Here is a 24,700-nt window from a genome sequence, read left to right as displayed (position 1 = left end):
AACGTCATTCTGGTGGCAGTATGAAGGGTGGGTTGGAGGAGGGAGACACAAGATGCATGGAAGCAAGTGAGGGTGCTCTTAGAAGAGGCTGGGTGAGAGGTGACAAGGACCTGGACATTGAAAGGAAAGTCATGAATTCAAGAAATACTTGAGATGTGTAATGGAAGGAAAGTGGCAGTGACAGTGACTCAGAGATGGGGGAGGCTGGAAGCTGTGGTGGGCTCTGTCTAACTGTGTTGCTTGGAAGTGCTGTGAGAGGGCCCTGAGGGTGAGAAGCTTCCTGACCAGGAGGCAGGCCGTGGGGGCCAAGACGGGTCGGGACCAGGGTGTGTTGGAAGCTGTGCGTCTGCCAGGGGAGGGCGCTCAAGGGTGAGTTGGATTGGTGAGTTGGAAGAGACAAGAGCCAAAGCCCGAGCCTTGGAAACAGCCAACCTTCCTGGGAAAGACGGGGAAGAGGAGCCAGGAGACACACAGAAAGGCCCACCTCCTTTGGAATCTGTAAACACAGGTGCTTCTCCTGGCTGGAAGGATGACAGCACCACCTCAGAGATTGTCATCCTCAGAGCATTGGCATCCACCTTCCCCTTGTAAGGATCCTCTTTTCTGTAATGGTGCAGGAAGGAAAGTACAGGTATCATACCCACTGCATGATGGGAAGGGAGAAGAGCGTTTACTCCAGTTTCTCAAGACTGTGTCGCCTCCAGTCATGAGAAAAAGGCCTTCAATACAGGGCAGGAGACTCCCCGCTAGACCCTCTCAGGTTGGCAGAGAGTTGTTCAGATCCTTGGTTAGAGTAGTTCAGCTGTGTATTTGCCTAAAACTGTGGTTCTCAAACGTCAGCAGACATTAGGATCACCCGGAGGCCCCGACCCCAGAGGCTCTGATTCAGTAGGTCGGGGGGAGGGTTAGGGTGGGGCACCAAGAATTCACATTTCTCACAAGATTCCCAGAAACCAGTAGCATCTAAGAAGACGCTGCTGGTCTCTGGGAACCACACTTTGAGAACCTAAAAGCCTAAAAGATCACGTCGTTCATCATCTAAATCCATGTCATCACCTTATGTATGAAAGCTACGGTGGGAAATTCTGAATAGTATTTGCTTGAAGATATAACACAGTACCATCCCAATTTAGTAAAACGGCTGGGAGGAAATATATCAAAATGTCAGCAGTCATTCTTTCTGGGGGATAAGATTACAGGTGATTTCTTTTTACTTTTTTTGTAGCTTTCTAAATTTTCCCAGATTTTCTTCAGTGAGCATGTATTACTCTGATAATCTGGAGAGGTGAAGAGAAAGTAAGAGTTTTTGTTAAAGCAAAACAAAAAGGCCACATCAAGGCCAGCGAACATTACACCTTCTTGCTTCTTGGTAGGGGGATTTTGCAGCTGCCGCTGCCAACCTGCAAACCTGCCTGTCGGTGTTGGGCCGGGCACTGCCCACCTCCCGCCTGGACCTGGCCTGCAGCCTCTCCTGGAACGTGATCCGCTACAGCCTGCAGAAGCTGCGCCTGGTGCGCTGGCTGCTCAAGAAGGTCTTCCAGCGCCGGCGGGCCACCCTGGCCGCCGCCGCAGGCTTTGAGGAGGAAGCTAAGACCAGCGCCCGGGATGCAGCCCTGGCCTATCACAGGCTGCACCAGCTGCACATCACAGGTGAGGGCTGCCACCATGGCCCGTCTTGCCTCGAAGTGCCCCCATGCCATCGCTCCACCCTGGCTCAGTTTGCCAGTTTTCTGCCCCAGCTGAATGACGTCCCCTTCACACTACCCATTTAGGATGGTTAGACAAACAGCCACGGCGGTAAAGATTGCAGTTCATCAATTTAAGGCACACATTTTTCACATTAACATCTCTACACTTGGCTTTGTCCTCTACACAATGAATGTCATGGTTGAGTTGGCAGTGTTTTTTCCTTGGTGGTACTTAACAGTGAAACTTAAAATTGATGGCATCTTAGTTTCAGTGAAATATGATCATTTATTTCATGCAGCGCACTCCTGCTCTAATAGAGAAGCAGACAGGTCAGCAAATGAATTACAGTTCTGTGTGGTAGAGGTAGCAGAAGAATTGGATTTCAGTTCAGGGGAAGGGGTCCTTGTTGGGGAGGGTTTCAGGAAAGGCTTTCTGGAAAGTCTCGGCTTTGCATGAAAGGATGCGTGGAGTTCACCAGCTCTGCAGAAGGGGAGGTGCCTTCCAGGCAGAGGGATGCAAGTTCCCAAGGAGGAACCCCACGTGGGTGGCTCTGGAGGAGAATATTTCAGTGGTCCCCAAGGTGGCTGTGCAAGGGGAGAGGGATGGGAGCCAGCGCAGTGGAGGAAATGACGTCATCAGGTCTGTGCTTCTGAGGTCGAGAAGATTCACTCTGAAGAGAGGATTGAGGCTGGCTTCAGGGAGGACCAGTGGAAGCTAATGCAGGTGCCAAGAGGACAAGACAGAGAGAAAGGAGAAAGTGGGGTTGACAGGCCTTGGGGACTCATTGGACGGGAAGGGTAAGGAAAGGAGCTGGCTAAGATGATTCCCTAGTTTCTTGCTTGAGAGTTTGGGTGAACGCTGTTGCCACCAGCAAAGGTGAGGAAAACAAGAGGAAAAGCAGTTTTCTAGGGAGGAGGTGAGAAGTTCCGCTCGGGACACTTGCCTGTGAGACACCGAGGGGAAATGATGCAGTGGTGGGGGCCACGCTGGATCTGTAGCCCAAGGAAAGGAGCTGGGTCTTTGGCCTGCAGGTGAGAATGAAAACCATGGGCGCTGATGAGAGGGCTTGTGGTGAAGGGGGGCCCCTCGAGGGCATGTGGAAGGAGACCCGCACGGAAGGGGCCGGCCCAGGACAAGGAGTCGGGCGGAGGCTGCCGGAGAGGTGGTCAGGCAGGAGAGGCCAAGATGCTTGGTGTAGGGGGAGCAAAGTCAGAGGGTTCAAGAAGGGAAGTTGCTGCTGGGCCATCGATAAGATGAGGGCAGAGAGCAGCAGTGGGTTGTGGTAACAGGAAGGCAATAGAAGGCCCTGGTGGCTGAGGGAGCTTCAGCCCAGGCCCCAGGGGGAATGGAGGTGAGACACTGGGGCCAGCTGTGGGGTGTGAACACCTGGGGCCTTCGTAGAGTTCTAGCAGAGAGCCATTTGCAGACCTACCCTGCTTCTCTGTCCCATCAGTGTGCCCGGGCCCAGGGGGAAGGAACCAGCTCCATCCCAGGTCTCTGATCTGGAGGCTGCATCTGTTCAGGAGAATTCCAGCTGGGATGGTTCACATCACTCATTCTGCCCACATTCACTGGGCACTCTGGGGGCCTGGCCCTGCGCAAGGCACCAAGAGGACAGAGGTGACTAAGAGGTGACACGGTCCCCACACTGCCCTCCGCCTTCCTTCCCTGCAAAGGAGAAAGCCCAGTCGATGGTGCCTCCCGGGGGAGACCAACACCTAACGCCTGTGCAGAATGAAGTCTGGGGGCTGATAAAAGACCAGAGAGGCTGGGTGGGGTCGGGAGGCCTGGCTGGGCCACCCCTGAGGCTCAGCACAGCGAGGCGCCTGCTTGCCTTGGGTACCTCCCTGCGCTGTTGTGAGGGCCGAAGCAGGCGGCAGCGTGAAAGCCTCAGAGCCTCGACGGGCCCCGGGACCTGAGCAAGGGCACTCTGGTCCCCGAGTTCAGGGCCACCGCAGACGAGCTGTACAGCCCTCACGGGAGGGTTAGTAAGCCTCTCCTGGCCTTCCACCTCCGCCCCATGATGTGTCCGCTGTCACGGCTCAGTTGTGTGTCACGTACCCCCCCTCAGAAGGGTGTGGGCTTATACACTGTGGGGTCTTGTTGAATGAAAATTAATTCACATCAGTTTGTTCTTGGGTTTTTGTCTTTAATTTTTATAACCTTTCTCGCAACATTTGGAGACACAGGATTGTGTTAGCAGGACGTGACCATGCTGTTGACGCCGTTTTGGAAAGCGTTGCAGTTCGCGCCTCTGAGTCCCGTTCACCGACCTGCAGTCACAGCCACTCCCATGACACAGGGCTGGGGCCGTGGGCCAGGCCCGTGACCTGTGTTTTCTCTTGTCCCCAGCAACCTGTGAGGCAGAAAGGAGCACACCGCTACTAAGTCACAGAGCCTGGCACCCCATCCAGGACTGTCTGATCACCGAGCTCACAGACTTTCTCCTCTGGTTCTGCTGTTGCTGCGATTGTGCTTGAGAAAACAGGAAAAAGTTGGGTTGAGGGAATCTGTCAACAATCGTTGTCCGTTTCTGCCGCCATAGGCAAGCTTCCTGTGGGATCCGCCTGTTCAGATGTACACATGGCTTTGTGCGCTGTGAACCTTGCTGAATGTGCAGAGGAGAAAATCCCCCCGAGCATGCTGGTTGAGATCCATCTCACAGCCGCCATGGGGCTCAAGACCCGGTGTGGAGGCAAGCTGGGCTTCCTGGCGGTGAGTGTCCTTCAGTTCCCTTCTGTGGACCTTCGCTGAGTGCCCTTCCCAGCCAGGAGCCAAGATGTGAACATAGGTGTGGGCCCCCGCCCTTGAGGGCCGACCACTTAGAGGGGTAGACATTCATTCAGTGGGTCATTCCACAAATACTTAGGGCAGTGAACACAGCAGATGAAATTCCTCCCTTACAAGCATAACAAGGCATTTTAGTGCCCTGAGGTGAGAAGATTGATTCAGTGATAAGAGCGACCTGTATTCAGGGGTTAATATATGACTCTTCTGCTTGGAATCTTCTGGTTGTGTCTCCTGGTTCTTTTATTCACTCAGAAGTATTCTATTTGGTACCTTGTGTTGATCACGGCACTGTGGGTCCAGAAGTGGAAAACAATGTATGTCTTGTGAGGAGCTCAGGTCAGATTCTGGGTGGGAACTGAGGTTTCAGGCGCCTCCAGTGAGCCTGACACAGGGCCAGCCTCGGGAATTCACAACTGGATAATTCACAGTCCTTGTTACCAGCTAGTTCCCAGCCTCTGCTGACCTCAGTCTTCCTCTTACTGCAGCAGACATAGGCACGTTTCATTCAATGTCTACTTTGGGTAGGCTGACCAACACATCAGCTGTGTTCAGAAAAGAATGATCACATTCCCCCCATCCGTTTCCATATCTCATTAATAGCGCTGATGAGCTGAGAATGAGCAGGAACGTGCCCTGTGGTGACACTGATAAGTTTCTTGAAGTGTGTCACCGTGATCTGGGTGATGAAGGGCATGGGAGAGCCCAGTGTACTTTCTGTGTCTCAACCCTGTTTCCAAGACCCAAATAAGACGTTCATTCAGCAAACGTGACTGAGTCCCTGCTCTAGGCCAGGCACGTCCCAGGGAGGACGTGCAGTGGCCAGCAGGACATTTGCCCTGCCTGGGGGAGCACATAGTCTGTCAGGGAAACCAGACCAGGACCAGGCCTTCGGGGCAGTAGCGGAGTGTGAGGGTGGGGCTAACCTGGCTGCCCAGAGAGCACACTGGGCTCCCGACCCCATCTTAGAGGAAGTCAAGGTGGGCTTTCTGGACAAAGTGAATCTAGGCTGAGAGCAGTCCTAGTGCTGTGGGCCAATGTCGTTACATTTGTAACTTCTCTGCCCCCCAGAAGTATTTTGAAGGCATTAATTTTATGGAAGTACAACATACATACAGAAAAATGTGCACATTTTAACTTAACAGCTATTTTCACAAAGTGAACTTACGCATGTAAACAACCACCCAGATCAAGAAGTGGTACGTTCCTATCACCCCCAAAAGCCTCCTGCAGGCCTTCACTCACGCTGCCCCCCGCAGAGGTAACCATCATGCTGATTTCTGTCACCGTAATTTAACCCACCTGTTGTTTGTTGTTCCTGTAAATCTTTTATTGAAGTACAATATACATGTAGAAAAGTACGCAAATTATAAATACACAGGTCAGGGACTTCCCTGGTGGTCCAGTGGCTAGGACTCTGCGCTCCCAATGCAGGGGGGCCCGGGTTTGATTCCTGGTCAGGGAACTAGATCCCACGTGCCGCAACTAAAAAAGATCCCACATGCTGCAACTAAAGATCCCGCATGCCGCAACTAAAGATCCCACCTGCTGCAATGAAGATCCCGTGTGCCGCAACTAAGTACTTATTTGGCACAGCCAAATAACTAATAAATAAATAAGAAAATATTTAAAAATAATATTAATAAATAAGTAAATAAATAAATACACAGGTCAGTGACTTCACAAAATGAACACACTCTTATAACCAGCAGACAGATCAAGAAACAACACGACCAAGATCCCAGAAGCCTACCTTGGGCCCCTTGCAGTCAGCGAACTGCCCCTCCCCCCAAGCCCTCCAGCCAGGTGACCACCGTCCCCATGAAAGGAGAGTCACACATACGTCCTGTATGTGTCTGGCTGTCTTTGCTCGGCGTCATGTTGCGTGCACTTACAGATTGCCCATTCTCGTTACGTTATAGTGGTCCATTGCATGACTAGACGCCTATAAATGGACTTCTGGGTTGTTTCCTGTTTTTGGTTATTGTGAATAGTGCTGCTGTGAACATCCCTGTTCATCTTTCAGTGAACGTGTGGCTGCGTTTCTGGGATGGCACTGCGAGGTCAGAGGTTATGCGTATGTTCAGCTTCAGTAGACACTGCCTGACAGTTTTCCAAAGTGGATGTACCAACTTTCACCTCACCAACAGTGGAAAGAGTTCCAGTTCTGCACCCTCACCAACCACGTGACAGTGTTGGTTTTTTTAGCCCTGCTGGTGGTATCTCATAGTTTTCATTTGCAATTCCCAGGTGACGAAAGATGTTGAGCACCTTTTCATTGGCCATTTGGATAGTTTGATGGCCATTTGGATAGTCTCTTTTGTGAAAACTCTGTTCAAGTCTTTTACCTGTTTTTTATTTGTGACGTCTTTCTTTTTGTTGGTTTGAGGAGTTCTTTATTCTGGCTACGATCCTTTGTTGGATATGTGCTTTGCATATATTGTTTCACTCTGTGACTTGCCTGTTCTCTCTCTCAGTGGTGTTGATTGACGAGCACAAGTTCTTTTTTTTTTGGCTGTGTTGGGTCTTTGTTGCTGTGCACGGGCTTTCTCTAGTTGCGGCGAGCAGGGGCTACTCTCTTCGTTGTGGTGCGCGGGCTTCTCATTGCGGTGGCTTCTCTTGTTGCGGAGCATGGGCTGTAGGTGTGTGGGCTTCAGTACTTGTGGCACGAGGGCTCAGTAGCTGTGGCTCGCGGGCTCTAGCGCACAGGCTCAGTAGTTGTGGCACACGGGCTTAGTTGCTCCGCGGCATGTGGGATCTTCCCGGACCAGGGCTTGAACGCCTGTCCCCTGCCTTGGCAGGCAGATTCTTAACCACTGCACCACCAGGGAAGTCCGAGCACAAGTTCTTAATGTTCATGAAATCCAGATTATTCGTCTTTTCCTTAGCAATTAGACATTTTATGTCCTGTTTAATTTATCTTTATCCTACCCCAATGTCATGAAGATACTCTCCTATGGTATCTGCTAGTCACTTTATTTTCAAATGTTCACACATAGGTCTATAATCCACTTGGAACTGATTTTTGTATGAGTTGGAGGTAGGGGTGCAAGATCGACTTTTTTTTCATATGTATTATCTCCCAACCCCAGAATCTGTTGTTAAAATGACTGCCCTTTCCGCACTGCACCAAGTGGCACCTTTTGCGTAAATTAAATGTCCACGTGTGATGAGTCTTCTTCTGGACGCTCTAGTCAGTTCCATTGCACCAACACCGCACACCCCTACTGGCCAAGCCCTCGAATACGTCTTGATATCTGGAAGTGTCAGTCCTCCGGCTTTAGTGACTAGTGTTTGCTCTTTACCTTGCCATATAAATTTTAGGATCATCCCATCATCCCAGAAATCCCGCTGGGGTTTTGATTGTCTTTGTTGCTAAGACGCAGCTGTTCTTTAATGGGCTGCTCAGCCCATTTGAGGAAGGCATGTGTGTAACAGCTGAGGATCAGGAAAATGGTTCCCTAATGAGTGTCCCCCCACCCCAAAAATATTGGGTGTGCCTAACAAGCAGCGAGCAGTTTAGTGTGCGGGTGCGCAGTCTTCTTCCTGCGCGTCAGAACGCATATGCGCTAGAATTTATTTAGTGTGATCATACCAGAAACCCTGTTTTGCCAGTTGCTTTTTTCAACCAGATTATAAGCCTTGGGGCTCTTTCTTTGTTGCCTCCTATTCCACAGAGGTACTTGCTGCTCCAGCATGTGTAAATAACATCCTTGATGGAGCCAGTGTGCCACTGCTAGATGTTTGGGTTGTTTCCAGCATTTGCAGTTAGAAACAGTGCTGCAGGGAGTACCCTCACCCGCTTGTACAAATACCTCTTCAGGTTAAGTCTAGAGGTGGTGATGCTGGGTCAAAGAGTATCAATATTTGGAAAATAAGTGGTATCGCCAAGTGTGCATTTTCAGTAAGGTGGGAAAAGGAGAGGAACCAGTCTCTAGGAAAGTAGCTGCCCCTCTCATCTGTTTGCTTCTCTTGGAAGGAGAATGAGAGACCCAGATAGTACTTTCTTAAATAGGAAGAAGCTTTGAATTTGGTGGAATGTATTTAGCCAGCAAATGAGTCAGGCATTGAGGGTCACGCAGAGGGCTGGCCTCCGTGAAAATGGTATAGACCAGAGGTTGCCAAGCTTTCTTGGTTCGCGGCACGCTTTGGGCCTCAGTAATTTTTTCATGGTTTCCTTGGGCTAAAGGAAATACCTAACAGTTCTGTTTGTTAATTAGGTGCAAACATCTTAATAGATATTTGTCTTAAGCAACTTAGCGGCCACTTGGAAAAATAATACACAAAACTGAAGGAAGAAATAATGTTTGAGTTCTATTCTTAATAACCATAGATACTTACTAATGGGATGTGTGTGCCTGCTGCATGTGCCTTCTCAGACTTTGAAATCAGGCTGGACGCCACCACCTTCACTTCCCGTCCCACACCAGCTTTCACGCCGCACTTGCTTTTTATTACAACAGCCTCCAAAAACTCAGCTTCCCAAAGATGACACCACCCAGAGGACGGTCATGCAGTCTCACATTGAGACCAAACTGCCTCCATCTAGCAGTTTACATGGTGTCCGATTCATGTTGAGCATTGCTGTGTTCCCCCCCAAAGTGTGAAATATCCAGCAGCACCCCTGTGAGTTTGCTGCGGTGCTTTGGGGTGCCTTGGCACACAGTTTGAGAACCACCGAGTCGGACTGGAGTGGGAGGACGTAACCTGGAGTTGGAACTGGCCCAGGGGTACAGGGTTGGCCCTCAGGATCCAAACAGTTCTGAGGCTCCTGCCACAGCCGCTCAATTGAGTCTCCTGCCACAGCCGCTCAATTGAGTCTCCTGCCACAGCCGCTCAATTCAGCAATTAGCAGATGAGTTATGGTGGTGGGGTTGCTCCTCAGCCCCAGCTTGAGTGAATTCTGGTGTCTGTAAAATTTAGGAAAATGATCATGGGGTGGTAATGCCAAGAAAATTAAAAGAGCAACAGAAGTGGGCTTCCCCGGTGGCGCAGTGGTTAAGAATCCGCCTGCCAATGCAGGGGACACGGGTTCGAGCCCTGGTCTGGGAAGATCCCACATGCCGCGGAGCAACTAAGCCCGTGAGCCACAACTACTGAGCCTGCTCTCTAGAGCCCGCGAGCCACAACTACTGAGCCTGCGTGCCACAACTACTGAAGCCTGCGCGCCTAGAGCCCATGCTCTGCAACAAGAGAGGCGACCGCAATGAGACCGCGCACCACAACGAAGAGTAGCCCCTGCTCACCGCAACTAGAGAGGAAGCCCACACACAGCAACGAAGACCCAACGCAGCTATAAATAAATAAATGAATTTATTAAAAAAAAAAAAAAAAGAGCAACAGAAGTTATTTTCTCAGTTTCCCTTCTAGAAGCCATACCGTGGATGACTCTCCCAGGATTTATATTTCTTATTAATTCAAAGCACTAAACTGGAGCTCCCCCTCCTGCTGAGATGTATTATAACTAAAGTTTTTCTTTTCTAAGAATTAAGCTTAAAAATGTATTTTAACTTAATGATTTTCTAAATCGCTTCTCTGGGTTCCTCTTGCAATATCACCTAACCAGGCTTTGTTTCTGCTTCTGTTGGTGACGCTTGGGCCCTTCTTAGGGATCAGTGGTCCTAGATTTCCCCTGGAGCAGCCATCAAGCTCCCTTGCTTATCAGGCATGTGCTCTCAGGAGAGAGCTGGGGGCAACTGTTAGAAGGTTCGCAGTCTTCAAAGGGCCTGGAATTACCACCAAACCACCCCCAACCTCTGTCCCCTTCAGGCTCCTCAGCCGCTGTTCTCTGACCATTGCAGTTACAAGCTCACATCCAGTGAGGGCTTTGTTGGGGGTCAGGAGAAGGTCATAGAATTCTCTACATTTGCTCTCCAGTCCCCTTTTTAAAGTATGGTGGTCAGCAAAGAGGCGGAAAGGCCATTAGTGCTTTCGGCCCTGTGATTAGAGATTTAAGTGACATGCCCTGCCTGGTCCTGTGAGTGCCGTGATAACATTAGAGAACAGTTTGGCCGGGTCCTTTTCTTCTGGATTTAGGCAGCCGTCTCCAGGTTCCCCCGAGAAAGCCAGTCTCCTTAGTCCATGTTCCTTGAGTAGTATGTTGGCAGGGCTATTTCTGACCCTGGCCTTCAAGTCTTCTGAGGCCATCACATTAGCTGATGGCTACTCAGAGCCCAGTAAAGGTCAGAACCATCAGACTGAACCAGACAAGGAGGTGGCTACCTTCGTTTTGGAGGTGAGGGCTGCAGTGTGAAGGTTGAGGTCCACTGCCCGGCCCAGCAGCCCCTCCTCCTCTGGCCCTCTGCGTCTCACGCTTCTCTCTCCCTCCATCCTTCTCTGCTGAGCTGCTCATTCAGATTGGCCCGTATCGAGTGGTTTTTATGGGTTGGAAAACATGGGTTTTAGAATAAAGATATCCTTACTCCAAAAATGACACAATTTCTGAAAACATGGATAGACAGCATTGTCCCTACAATTCTTATTCCTGGGGCCCTGGAGTGATGTTATCCTGTGGGCAGAAGAGGGGCCTGGGAAACTGGGGCACTGGCTCTCTGAATTGTCCAGCAAAGAGGCTTTCAGGTCTTTTCTTCACTAGACCAGTGTTCACGTCAAGGGCTCATCCAGGGATGGCAGGGGGTTCTCTTTAGGGGGCTGGACGAGTCTCAGGGCTGCCCTTTCACTCCAGTGCTTTCTAGAGTGACAGTGATGGTAAATAACAGTCACTGACCACTTGCTGGGTGCCTCTTCTAAACTCTTCACACTCAGAGGTAAAAGAGATGAAAATTAGTCAAAGCAGAATACAGTTTTGCCTAAAAATACTCTAAAAGATATGTAATTAAAATGACAGATGAGAAAAATCCCAGGATCCAGGGGGTCACTTGGCTAGGGTGCAGCGCCATTGACGGCGCTGAGGGCTGAAGTGCCGCGAGGGGCCTGGGAGAGCCCTCCTCAGCTCTGCAGTTGAATGCCAGCACAGCCCAGAACAAGATTCGAGTCGGGTTAGGCAGACCCAGCAGGACAGGGTGCAGCCGGGCCCCCGTGGGTGCCATGAGGCCCCACCCCCATCCAGCTGGGGCTTGTACGCAGTCATCAAGCCCGGCAGGCTCCACTGGGGCCGTGGCCCTGGTTTCAGTGAGGGCATTTCCTTCCAGGTATGTGAGTGTCCCAGCCCTCCTGCCTCCCTTCCCCAGCCTGCCTCCACCATGGTGGCGCAGCCAGCATTCTGCCACCCTGCTGTCACCGTGGTCCTTGTCCTTCCACAGAGCTACTTCCTCAGTCGCGCCCAGAGCCTGTGTGGCCCCGAGCGCAGCGCTGTTCCCGACTCGCTGCGCTGGCTCTGCCACCCCCTGGGCCAGAAGTTTTTCATGGAGCGGAGCTGGTCCATGAAGTCGGCTGCCAAGGAGAGTCTGTACTGCGCCCAGAGGAACCCAGGTGAGAGCACCTGTGCAGCTATGAGAGCCACCGGTACCGCAGGGTGGCTACACTCCAGACACGTGGGGACACAGGATGCCTCAGCCGTGTTTTCCTTAAACTCAGGGAGGTCATGAGCCTGGTCAGCAGCTAAGCTGAGTTTGCAGCTCGCCTCTCTCTGACATGCAGAGCCTGTGGTCCTGACATCAGTCACACCGCCACACGTTACTAATGGTGATTGAGCACCAGCTGGAATCTTGCCCTTGTTCTGGGTGCTTTGGAGACTCAGAGGATGTGTGGAGTTGCTGTTTGCTGGCCCCAATCTCCCGCTCCCCCTGGAAAGCAGACAGACATAGACGGAGCAGTTAGGGAACAACAGGCGACAGACGGTCATCAAGTGCTCAGAGTGGTGGCAGGGACGGGGCTCAAGGCATTGGGAGGAGATGCTGGCTTGCTGTCCCCAGTGTTTGACAGTGATTGGAGTTGACTTGCCTGGCCTCGGAGCAGGAGAGGCTGGTCGGGTTGGCTCAGACTTGAGCAGCCATGGCTTTCTGCTTTCTGCGCTTTTCCTCTCTCTGAACTGGGAGTCTGGGGCGAGTCAGACGTGTCCTGCAGGTACAGGGGTGTGTGTCAAACATTTTGTGGGGGAGGGAGGTTCCACCGTCATTTCTTTTTAATAACTTTATTGCTCAAAGGAAGAGTGATGTGCAACACCAGAAAGTAAGGATGAAAGCAAAAGCCATCGTAAATCTCAGCTGCGTCGCCAGGCTGCTTTGTCTGCGCCGTGGACTGCCCCTGGCTCTCTCACCTCTGGTGGCTCTGGCTCTAGGCCTTCTCGCCCAGAATGTGTTCATAAGTGTCCTGCCTCCCCCTTCTTGTCAAATTGAAACCCACATGGCTGTGGCGTGTGAGTGAGGGGAAGGCTGTTGACGCCCTGCTTTGGGCCTGCCAGCTGGGGGGGGGCCTGTCGGTGACAGTCAGCTGTCACAGGCATTGCAAGACTTCTTGTTTAATAGGCTCAGCCAGACAATTGCTGGCCACAGGCCCCACGCAAAGGCTCTGGTAAGCGGGAGCGGGGTTTCCCTAATCCCGCCAGGCAGCAGCCGGCGCCACGTTCCCCTCTGCTGGCTGTCCTCCTCCAGGAGAAGAGGCAGTCCCTGAGACGTGCACAGGTGTACTGTCCACCCTCCCATCTCCTGTCTTCTGACAAGGCTTGTGGCTGCCACATAGCTCCCAACTTTGAACGGAAGCGCTGGCCGTTGTGCCAGGAGGCACAGCACTCCTCATACGCCCCCCGGAGCCAGTCCAGGACCCGCGTAGTCTTGGGCTTGCCAACCCTCCCCGCCCCCATCCCCACCTTCTGACTGTTTAACAAGCAGTCTGGGGTCTGTTGAGGACTTTTGCCCCCATTCGGAGGGGATAGCTGCTCCTTGGGTTCCTCTCCCCACCCTCTATTTTCGCTGTAAGGCAAAATAAGCCCATAAGTGAGACCCACTTACCCCTTCTCCTGGCCTTCCTCCTCTTCTTCAGCTGACCCCATCGCCCAGGTGCACCAGGCCTTCTGCAGGAACCTGCTGGAGCGAGCTGTGGAGTCCTTGGTGAAACCTCAGGCCAAGAAGAAAGCTGCAGACCAGGAAGAGGAGAGCAGGTACTGACCCCAGGAGGGGCCCCCTGCCTCAGGCCGTCTGCCCGGGAAGCGCAGAGGCGGCTGTGAGGCCTAGAAGGAAACAAGCCCTAGTGTAGGGTCAAGAGGGAAATCCAGTGATTCCTTCATGTTTATTTCTTGAACCTGGCAGCCCCACAAGAGCCCTCTGTGGGCTCTGACCTGGCCTCTTTGCCTTTTACTGCCAGACCAAGTGTATCACTTTCCCCCTTTTTCTCCTTTTTACGCATCCCTTCACCAAGTGGAGTCAGTTCTTGGAGCAGTCAGGGATTTGATTCTTTTGCTTTGCTCTTTGCCAGGGGAAAGGTGGCCTGTGGAGGGTGTGGAATGGAATGTGGGGAGCTTGGCAGAAGGCAGGCGCTCTGGCCCAGACATCTTGTGGGACCCCGACCTGTATTGAGTGTGTCAGGCAGTGTCTTATTCTTACAGAGTTATTGAGCGCAGTCTTTCCTTCACAGAGTCAGACCTGAGAGGCAGACGGGCCAGGGTCATCTGGTTCACGGCCCAGTCCTGACTGGAGTGCACCTGAGCAGAGAGGGGAGGGCGGTCCTGCCTGGGAGGTCAGAAAACTTCTGGGCAGAGACGACAGTTGAATTGGGTCTTGAAGGGCGAGGGATGCAAGAGAAAGCTGGCTCTCCCGGCAGAGGGGAGAGTGTCAGGACCGGTGTCAGGGTGGCCTGGGGAGAGTGTGAGTGGTGTGAGAGGCAGAGCTCGGGGCGCCTGGCGTGGTGGGTCTCAGAGCTGGGGGCTGGCCAGCCAGGCCATGAGCGTGGTCCTTGTGTACATTCTGATGTGTGTGGGACCCTTTCTTTTCCTTCTAGTGAGTTCTCCAGTGCTCTGGAGTACCTGAAATTACTTAATTCTTTTGTGGACTCTGTGGGGATTGTGACCGCCCCCTTCTCCAGCAGCTGCGTGCTCAAGTCAGCCCTTGGTAAGCATCTTGTGGGGCAGCTCCGCAGGCCTCAGGTGGCTTGATTCAGCCCTTTACAGCCCTTGTGTCCCAGGGTCCAGGGTTAGTTATGAGTCTGCACTCGAGAATCTTCTCTGGATCTGAGGTGTGTATCTGCGGCCCCATGTAGCCCCCATGCACAGTTCCCCCGTGCTGGACAATGTTTTGGGGGCAGGAGATCATGATCCTCCTAGAAGTGTGACCATGAGGGAGTTAGTGCCCTCCCTGGGCCCTGGATGGGAGGGGCAGGTCAGGAGTTCTCCCAAACGCTCAGAACGGGCAGCAAGTGGTCCCGGCACCGGGAGCTGGTGAGGGGCTCACCTTTCAATACACAGTGGTCCCCGGGGCTGCTCTTGGGTCTGACACTCTGCCAAAGAGGCCTTTCATCCAGGCATCTATATTGCTACGGTACCTGTCGCCTTGGGTGGCACAGCACAACCACCGACTGAACTGGCACCAGGACATTCTTTGCTTCTGTCTCTAAACTGCCATCTGGGTGATGGCACACGAGCTGTCACCTCTTGCGCTTCTGAGGCTGCTGGGGGGCAGCGATGTGGAGCTCCCTTCTGGCCGCTCTCCCTAGAGAGAGAAGGATCCCAGAGAAGCAGCCGCCCCGTTGTGACCACTGACCTCGTGGCCTGTCTTTATTTCAGAGTTTAGAAAAGAACACGTTCTTAGGCCTTTCATCGTACAGGTCCACTGAGAACACTTAGCCTCAGAGAGGAAAACACTAAAAAGATTCTAACCTGAGCCTGTTACTACAAATACTTTGGAAACACCACTTTTCACAACTGTTGGAAGTTTAGGTTGTTTCCAGCTTTTTACTTAAAAATAACACCACAGTGAACATCTTCGTTGAGCTTTTTTTCTCTATTTAGGCCAATTTCTTTGTGATGGATTGCCCAAAAAATGGGATTACTAGGTTAATAGGAGTGGACATTTTTAAGGCTGTTAATACAGATTGCCAAATGTGTTCTGAGATGGTGCTGGTTGGTCCTCCCACCAGAATCGTGTGAGAGGGCAGCCCACAGGCCCCAGCCCGTCGCCAGGAGGGAGAGGGGGCACGAACGAGGGGAACCAGGTGCAGCCAGCAGGCTCTGGTTTCTGTGGGTGCTGGAGCAGCATTCTGTTCACCTCTAGGCCCAGACGTTGTCTGTCGGTGGTGGACGTCCGCGATCACCATGGCCATCAGCTGGCTCCAGGGAGACGACGCAGCTGTGCGCGCTCACTGTACCGAAGTGGAGCGTGTTCCCAAGGCCCTGGAAGTGACAGAGTACGTAGCCCCCCTTGACCGCTTGCTTGCTTCTCTCCAGGGGAATCCCCAGCGCCAGCTGTGCCAGGCTCACTGGGTTAGTGGGAGGGAGCAGGTCTGGGTGGCCATCTGGATGAAGGGTCAGGCAGCCTGGGGACTGCATGACAGATGGAGAGATGAAGTGAGGGGTGAGGGCACCATGGAGAGACCAAACGTGGCGAGCACGTCTGTCCGTGTGTGTCACCCCAGCAGCGGTCAGCGCTGCTTCTGGGCCTCCTTGCACAGGCTGACGGGCAGGGAGAGCCGGCAGCCCCCAGCATCTTCAGAAGCTCCCGGCGGAGCCGGGCAGGGTGCGGATGGCTCACAGCCAGCACCGGCTTGTGAGGGCCCGAGGGTCCTTCTCTCACGTGCCAGCACTGCATCCAGTATCCTCTCCGCCGCCCTCCACACCCCCACCGGCGCTATCACTAAAAAGACCTTTAGCACAAGGCATCACCGGAGAGCTTTTGACAGTCCTCTTGGGGGACTCATGCCTGCTTCTTGGGGGCATTTGGCCCATAGTGACGAGCAGCCTGCCGATATCCTGGCTGCTTCTGACTGGATCTGAGTGTCCCTGACGTCTTCTGCCATTCGAGAGGAATTGTAAAATGCTCCAAGACAGAAAGGCCTCACTGGGTCTTTCCTCAGAGCCAAGGCTGAGCAGATGCTTAACCAGGAGAGCGGGAGGGAGCTGAGAAAAGCAGGTTGAGGCAGGTTCCCCAAAGTCGGTCTGACACTCCGATTTCATTTAAGTAACCCATTTTTAAGCACCCTGACCAGTGAGCACCCACCCTGTGTGTGTTTTCTCCCAGTCAACGCACCTGAGGAAACTGAGGCTCGGCGGGTAAATCATCTAAAGTCACCTCACTTCTAAGAACAGAGCCCCAGTGTGCAGCTAAGACCCCCGGCAGGCGTTCCTTCCCCCGAACTCAGTCACTCCAGGGTCCCTTTGCTCTTTAGGGATAATGATGCTGTGGGACCCCTCCCCCAATCCCAGCCTCCCCACTGTCTCCCTGACCTGCTCTATGAAACTAAGAGGCTAAGTTTCTCCAAAGAGTTGAACACCCGGCTTCTGGGGCAATGGCCGTTAGAGAACAGGTGCAGATAATGGGACCAGTACTGTACATCACCACAGATAGCAGCGAGTGGTATTGTGGCTACTTTACAGATGAGGAAACTGAGGCACAGATTGTTTGAATGACCATCTTAGGCGGCTTCTTAGTGGCAGTCCTGGTGGTTGAGCCTGTGTCTCTGATCCCTTCCTGTCGGCCACGAGCCGCATTCTGGGGTCTCCTGTACCCCTTCCATGATTCCGTCATTCCTTCCGCGAATACTTAGCTGAGAGCGTACTCGGTGTCGGCTGTGTTCTAGGCTGTGGGAGGCGGCAGTAAACAGCACAGCAAGTTATAGCCGTAAGCGAATAGACAGTGGCCGTCCTGCTCAGCGCCTTCTCCTGTGGGAGCTGTCGCCTTGGCCTGTGCCAGGCCAGTCTCGACTCCCGTGAAGCAGCCGGCGCATCGCTGGGAGGGGTTCCGGGCCAGAGGCCGGTCAGCCTCCGGGAGTTCGCACAGCGCCTGGTGAGGGAAGGAGGCGCATAATTGGGGGAGCCAGGGGGCCTGACCCGGGGGGCAGCCAGAGGAGGCTTGTAGGGGGCAGGACAGAAGAAGGCGCACCAGAGGGCCGGACAGGTGGAACAAGTCTCAGGAGACAAGTGGGAAATGCTGAGAAAGGGTATTCCAGGCAAAGGCACCCACGTCAGCAGAGGCAAGGCGTGAGGAAGGGAGAGGAGATGAGCTTCGGTAGCCTGGAGCCTGGAGCCTGGAGCAGGGTCAGAGGCAGACGGGAGGCAGGGCCGCGGCCAGGCTGAGAAGGGCCTTGTTTAGAGCTTGCTCTCCCTCTGCTCCCCTCACTTCCTCCTCCAGCCATGCTCGTTCCTGGATGTTCTCACATGTGTCAGACACTCAGGGCCTTTGCATATGCTGCTCCTCTGCCTGGAACCCTCCTTCCTAGAAATCCACACTCCTGCTTCCCCGGTTCCTTCAGGAGTTCCCTCAGGTTCCTTCTGCGTGAATGTCACCTTTCCAGAGAGGACGTCCTTGACTATCCTCTATAAAATGCCACCCCCTTCCTCTGCGTGACTTTCCTTCATGGCACGTGCACCACCTGGCATTACGCAGTCAGCATCTAATGCATTTATTGTCCGACTCCTTCACTAGGGAATGAACGCTGTCAACCTTCCTTGAATGAGGAAGGTGCTTAGGGGTGGGAAGCCTCCCTCACTCAGGGCTGGCATTTCCGATCTGGAGCTGGGGATCTGGAACCATTATGGCAGCATTTGGTTTAACAGACAGACCCACGTGTCACAGCAGCGAGGGGGCAGTCGTCTCCGGCTTGGGCTCCCCCTTCATTCTCCGCAGGCGACGTGCACTGACCTCCTGCCTCTCGCCTCTCTCACCGCCCAGGAGCCCCCTGGTGAAGGCCGTCTTCCACACCTGCAGAGCTATGCACGCCTCACTCTCCGGGAAGGCGGACGGGCAGCAGAGTTCCTTCTGCCACTGCGAGAGGGCCAGTGGCCACCTGTGGAGCAGCCTCAACGTCAGTGGGGCCGCCTGCGACCCAGCCCTCAGCCATGTGAGTGGGGGCTGCTCTGGCTCCTCGGGGAGGTGCTCAGCTCTGCTGGGTAAGAGCGCTCTGACCCGCCTTGAGCCCACCCAGCCCATGGGGCTGTGCGAAAGACAGACCAGGCAAGCAGCCCCCTTCCCCAGAGCGTAGCCTGTGGGTCCAGGTGGCTTTCCTTTCAGTACTTGGACGAGCATGTTCCCACCTGAGTCCTGGGTCCTGCGGGCCCTCAGCTTGGTCAGCCCCAGGCGAACCTCAGCTGGCCAGGGCTCTGCATTTGCTCCAGGCAGCTTGCCCGACTCCCCAGGCCCCCACGGGCCCCCGCCCCCTCGCATGCACATCCTGAGCCAGCTGAGCGTCCTGGGCACCCCCGTGGCTGGCTGCACACCCTCGAGCGGGCAGCTGTGGTGCATTGTAGTTGCATTGCATGTTCTGGCGGTACCCATGCAATGTTTCCACAGTGCATCACAGAGGCCTGCCCAGCCCTCGAGAGACTTCCAGCCAGGCCTTGTCAGAGGGCTCTGCTCTCGCTGCTGGGTCACAAGGCAGGGCCATCCGGGAGAGGGGAGGGGAGGCGTGAACGCAGCTGAAGGTGAAGCATCATCTGTTCACAGGGAGGAGCGTGGTTTCACTCCAGAAAGGGAGACAGGAGGTATGTCCTGGAGGGTCAGGCTCTGAGCCCCTCACTAGGGTTTGGTCTGGCACTTCTGGCTAGGGGTCATCAGTGGCCCCGGACCCTGGGGTGAACCCAGGACAGCAGCCAGCCCTACAGGACAGGCAGTGTGCCGACAGGGCCCAGGACCAAAGGCTCGAGGGGGAGCCACAGCTCGCTTTGTGCAATTCCTCTGCTGGTGTCCAGTACTGTTTGTCTTCATGAGAGAACTAGACTGTCTCAGCTTAGTTTGGGGAAGGAGAGAGAGGCTGCGGGCACCCTTGGGATTGGGGTTCCTGTGTCGGAGAATGAGCCTAGAAGAAGGGAACTCCACAGAGGCTGGCCTCCCTCAGGGGGCAGAATTCAGCCCCAGGCTGCTACCCCATCTCTTAGAAGTGCCACGTTTGTTTGAGGAGAGAGACCTCATCCGTGTCCCCCCGAAAGCTGTCAGCAGCCAAAAAACACTGTGGCCAAGGGTCAGGCAACGTGCAGGTTCAAGGCAGGGTGCAGGGTCTGGGGCAGCACTGCGACCTCCCCAGGTCCAGCACTCTGGAGAAGGGGAAAGCCAGGCTGGACAAGATGAGGAATGGCCTGGGGGAGTCCATCAGAGCCAGAGGGCTGCATGTGACCCATCTCGAGAAGCGCTGCTCCCTGGTGCTGAGGGCCCTCTGGAGCGAGGCAGGTGGCCTGGCCTTGTTGGTGCCTGGCGGCATCTGTGCTTAATGGCGCCAGTGTGGGCTGAGGCCAGTGCCTCTGAGGCCGGGCATGGTGCCTACACGCAGTGCTCTCATGTGACGCTCACTGCAGGCCTGAGGTGCCCGTTTTGTGGGTGAGGAAACTGAGGCTCAGAGAGGTTTGGTCATATGTCAGGGTAGATCTGGGTCAGTGGATCCAAACCCAAGCATTCAGCTGCTCTGCGGCTCTGCCTTCTTGGGCTCCTGTCTCCCCGACCCCAGAGGCCACTTGGGCTGGGCCTTGGTTGCCCTCTGTTGAAGCGAGCCTCTTCTCCCTGGTCTTCCATCTCCAGGCTCTGCTGCCACTTCAGGCTTTTGGATTCCACTGGAAGGAATGGGGCCAAGGCACCTTTTGAGTATCTCAGCCTCCTGGCCAGCCATGGGAGGGCTCCTGTGAGGTGGGAGGGACCTGTGATTTCCTATCAGACCCGTGACGGTTTTATTGCTGTCCTCGCCACTTGTGTCCCCTACACGAGCCTGCAGCCTCTCTCTGAGCCTTGGCTTCGTCACCCACAAGATGGGAGAACAGATCTACCACCTGGGGCCATGGAAAGGACTAGATGCCGTGAGCTTAAGTTCACTCTCCAGCTGTTCTCTTGCTCCCTGTGGGGTGTTTTCCAGGCTCCCCCGTCTGGGGTTCCGCCCTTTGTCGCGGAGCTGCCGGGTGTCGGGCTGGGGAGGGCCTGGTGGGTGCTGGGATCCTTGCCCCGGGAATCGGCCAGTCACCTGTCTCCTCCCTCGTGGCCCACCCTGCAGGTGGTCCAGCTGCTGACCTGTGACCTGCTCCTGTCGCTGCGGACAGCACTCTGGCAGAAACAAGCAGGAGCCAGCCAGGCCCTGGGTGAGACCTACCACGCATCAGGCACTGAGCTGGCTGGCTTCCAGCGGGACCTGGGCAGCCTGCGCAGGCTGGCACATAGCTTCCGCCCGGCCTACCGCAAGGTGAGGCCCGGCCTGCTGCCGGGGGAGGGCAGAACCCAGCACAGCACTGGCCTGGGGTCGTGGAGTCGGCCTCCTGAGGTCAGCTGAGCTGTCAGGCACTGGGCTGGGTGCCATGTATCCCCTTGTTTGGCTTATGTTGGTGGAGTACTTGCTGTGTGCCCAGCCCTGGAGCGTGGTGGTGAGCAGGCCACACGGCCGCAGACAGAGGACAACACAGATTGCGCCTCACCAGTTAAACTCGGGAATGGGGGGCTCTGGGGGCAGTGGGAGCAAGAAGGGGCTCCCAGCCTGAGCGGAGAGGGGCGAGAAGGCCACGAGGAAGCTCTACTCTGGCTTTCATAATTGGTGTCAGAGCCTCAGAATGCCCCTAGACATGCCTTTCATTCTTTTTCTGAGCCACTGGGGGCTTTGGTTCTGCTGCCTAATGCCCCACGTAACATCCCCTTGGCGATGGCTACACGGTCTGAGATAAGCTCTGAGGGCAGGTGTGTAACTGGGCTTACTGGACGCAAATCATTTCACTGGTTTATTTTTATTGCTAATTAGGGTAATAGACTCAGCATGTTCTCGCCGCCTGAATTATTTTCCAGAAATCCAAGCGAGAAGGCCAGAAGTGTGGGGAGGGAAGGGTGGGAAAACGAAGGGCTCAGGGTGAGGCTGCCCCCACCCTAGGGTGCTGTGGGGCCCTCGCAGGGTTACGCTGCGGCCCCTGTGTGCAGCGAGCCCGGACAGACACGGCAGATGGAGTACAGTCACGTGAGAGCCACCCCCCTCGCCGTGGAGAAGAGGAAGTGTGCCCCAGGCACTGTGGCCCCCGTCAAAGGCCTCCTCAGAAAAGACTGCCACCTGCCGAAGCCCTTCACCACCTCCCCCGGTGCCTTCCAGGGCAGCGCTCCTGAGATGTTAAGGTGTAAAAGAACCTTGAGATGTTAAGAAATTAGAGACCTAGGCCTGGCCCCCCCATCCCCAGTGACTCGTATTTACAGAAGAGCTGCAGACTTTCACCTGGAAACCTCTGGACTCTGTTCCTTTCTGAAGAAACAGGAGGCAGCAGGACCCTGAACCTCCTTGGTGCCAGCGCAGCCGCCCCCTGCCCCCTCCTGTCCCTGCCTCACCTCTGTCCTGTTTTCGCGAAGTGAGGGTCCCCCCAGGCTACTTGTCCTCCAACCCCAGAGGGCGCGTTGGCGCTCCGGGTCAGCCGTAGAGGAGGCAGCCCTTGGCCTCTTAGCTCGCCGCTGTCTTGCTCCTGCCCCACCAGGCGGCCTGTGCTGTGTTCCCCTTTCCTGCCTGGCTTGTGTCGGGGGTCAGAGTGAGGACGAGAGAGGTTGCTTTCAAGGGGTGAGCTGGGCAGGGTGTTGTGGAGAGGAGAAGGGGTGTCGTCGGGTGGCAGACCAGATGCTGCAGGGAGAGAGACCTACTGGGGCACAGACAGGTGAGGACCCCCGGCTTGTGTCCCCCTGCACCTCTCAGGTGTTCCTGCATGAAGCCACTGTGCGTCTGATGGCGGGGGCCAGCCCCACCCGTACCCACCAGCTGCTGGAGCACAGCCTGCGACGGCGCAACACTCAGAACGCCAAGCACGGTGAGCCCACCAGCACCCAGCGCCAAGGCCTGGGCGGGCCCTGCCTGGGGAGGGGCGGGGAAACGGGGGGAGGAGCCCAGCCCTGCCCTGCCCTGGGCATCTGCAGGGTTCTCAGAGGCCGCGGGAGAACCAAGGGAACCCAAGGCTTGATTTGGTGGGTGCCGGGGGAGGGTCCATGAGGTGCTGTGGGGCTGGGACGGCCTTGGTCGCGTTGTCACGGGTCCAGCCCCGAGTGAGGAGAGGACGGCTGCGGGGTCGCCCCACTGCGGGAACCTGGAGCCGGAGCCCGCTGATGGGCCACACCTCAGCCCCGCCTCGGAGTAATAGCCTGTGGCACCGGCAGGGTTCAGCTCATCTCCTCTGTGAACTAAGCAGGGCACTGGAACCTCCCTCACTTGGGGGGCGTGAGGATTAAATAAACCAGCTCATACCGAGCCCTGGGAACAGCGCCTGCGTCCTGGCGGGCTCTCATCTCAGCGAGTGCGTGTCTCACCGTTCCCACAGGAGAGGCGGACGCCTGGCCCGGCCAGCGAGAGCGGGCCACCGCCATCCTGCTGGCCTGCCGCCACCTGCCCCTCTCCTTCCTCTCCTCCCCGGGCCAGCGGGCGGTGCTGCTGGCCGAGGCCGCCCGCACCCTGGAGAAGGTGGGCGACCGGCGCTCATGCAGTGACTGCCAGCAGATGATTGTCAAGCTGGGGGGCGGCACTGCCATCGCCGCCTCCTGACCCCCGGGCTCTGCCCACCTCGGCCACCACTTCCCTCTGTCTCTCAGTCTCTCTCTCCCTCCTCCCTCTTGTCTGTGTTCCTCCCCCTCCTCCTCTGCCTCCCAGTCTCTCCCTCCTCCCTCTGGGAGCTGTGGGATGAGCCGTGGCTTCTGAGCTGTCACCTGCCAAGGCTTTTGGACCACCTCAGACTAGTGGGCCCCTTGGGCAGAGCCCCTTTAAGCTACTGTGGATAGATGCCCACAGTCCAGGCCCCAGTGGGCCTGAGAGAGGAAAGTCAGGGCGGGCAGGAATTGGGGGAGCTCCCAAGCTGCCCGGCCCCACCTCCAGCCCTCCCAAGACACTCTCTCCTGTGAACATCTCTCCCCGCCATTTCCTGCTTCCTTGTTTTTTATCAGGCTTTCCCTCTGGGGGACTTAGGTCTCTGGGCACCAGAGCGCTTCACCCTTGGCACTGTGCCCAGGCACGCCCCCCCCTTTTTATACGAATGTTTTTATATCAGTGTGCTTGGGGTTGCCGTGATGCAGGGCTAAGTTGCTGTGGCATTTTTCTTTCTCTCCCTGGGTCTGCGTCCTCTCCCCTGTGCCTAACAAAGCCAGTCCATTGTTTTCTCTTTACTACACAGGACAGCCAGGGAAGGAGAGAGCCCAGCCCTTGGGAGGTGGGTGGGAGGTAGGGGGCAGACCTGGGGATGGATGAAATAATGTCGGCATAATTTTTTAATTTTTTAAAAAATAAACGGTATCTTATTTAAGTGTCCTGTTCCTTCCCACTCCCCCGCCCCCTGGGATGTCAGCCCAACCTTGGGTTAGTCCCAGGGGTTTGGGAAAGATGAAGCCACCCATTAAGGACTGGGGACCAGGGGCCTTCAGTATGGGTTCTCAGCTCCCTCTCATCCCAACTCCTACCTCCATAGTCTGTTTTTATCCCTAATTCTTGACCTGAAAATAAGCCAGGGTGGCAGGGACCAGACCCCAACCCCTCCCCAGTGACAAGCCCCTTTTCAGGGTGGGCACTAGGAATGACGCCCCCTTCCTTGAGGGGGGCCCTGGAAGGAAAAGTGGTCCCACTTTTCTGGATCCCTTGGCTTGGTGCCTACCCGGAGGCCATTTCTCCTGGGACCCGAGGGCTGCCTGGTACCCCGGGACCTGCTGGGAGGCTGAGAGGGGCTTCCCTCCCTCCCTCCCTCCCTGTGCTTCTCACCCGCTCAGGCTGGTTGGGGCAGAAATTGGGCCGGGACCCCAGCACAGATGGGGGTACACACAGCAGGGAGGGGCTCCTCTGATGCCAAGTGCAGGCTGGAACAGCCAGCTTGGACCTCACCCACTTTTTCTCTCCTGCCCACCCGCCCCCCCCCCCACAGTAATTTATGGCCCCTGCCCACTGGGTGAGCTAGCCTTTGTGTCATGTGTATATACTGTGCCTTTTCTCATTCTTGTTTAGGGGTGGGAGGGGGTGGTTTTTCACTGAACAGGGGGATACACCTATGGCTTCCTTGATGTGGAATCATTCACTGTGTCCTGGATGTAGGTTATTGAATAAACACAGATTGGTACCACCCAGCGTGAGGCGTGTGAGGGTCTGTGGCATGACCGCTGTGGTGACTGCATGGCTTGGCCTCCAGTGGGTCAGAGACTGAGGATAGCCACTCCCTCTCCGC

General features: G+C 55.2%; 1 protein-coding gene across 1 annotated transcript in view; it reads left to right on the top strand.

The window, feature by feature from the left end:
• The window catches only part of SREBF2 (sterol regulatory element binding transcription factor 2), a 61,890-nt gene extending 37,290 nt beyond the window's left edge, over positions 1-24,600 (top strand). The window contains exons 10-19 of the mRNA XM_061205778.1: positions 1,374-1,650; positions 4,235-4,404; positions 11,739-11,907; positions 13,417-13,534; positions 14,371-14,480; positions 15,639-15,771; positions 18,252-18,420; positions 20,551-20,736; positions 22,207-22,318; positions 22,823-24,600. Coding sequence (XP_061061761.1) covers positions 1,374-1,650; positions 4,235-4,404; positions 11,739-11,907; positions 13,417-13,534; positions 14,371-14,480; positions 15,639-15,771; positions 18,252-18,420; positions 20,551-20,736; positions 22,207-22,318; positions 22,823-23,043 — 1,665 coding nt within the window. The 3' untranslated portion in view covers positions 23,044-24,600. The remainder of the gene's footprint in view (positions 1-1,373; positions 1,651-4,234; positions 4,405-11,738; positions 11,908-13,416; positions 13,535-14,370; positions 14,481-15,638; positions 15,772-18,251; positions 18,421-20,550; positions 20,737-22,206; positions 22,319-22,822) is intronic.
• Positions 24,601-24,700: the final 100 nt, after the last annotated feature.

This window comes from Eubalaena glacialis, chromosome 11 (assembly GCF_028564815.1).
Source record: "Eubalaena glacialis isolate mEubGla1 chromosome 11, mEubGla1.1.hap2.+ XY, whole genome shotgun sequence".
Lineage (NCBI taxonomy): Eukaryota > Metazoa > Chordata > Mammalia > Artiodactyla > Balaenidae > Eubalaena > Eubalaena glacialis.
Note: the sequence above shows the minus strand (reverse complement) of the source record. Positions and strands in the feature narration are given on the sequence as shown.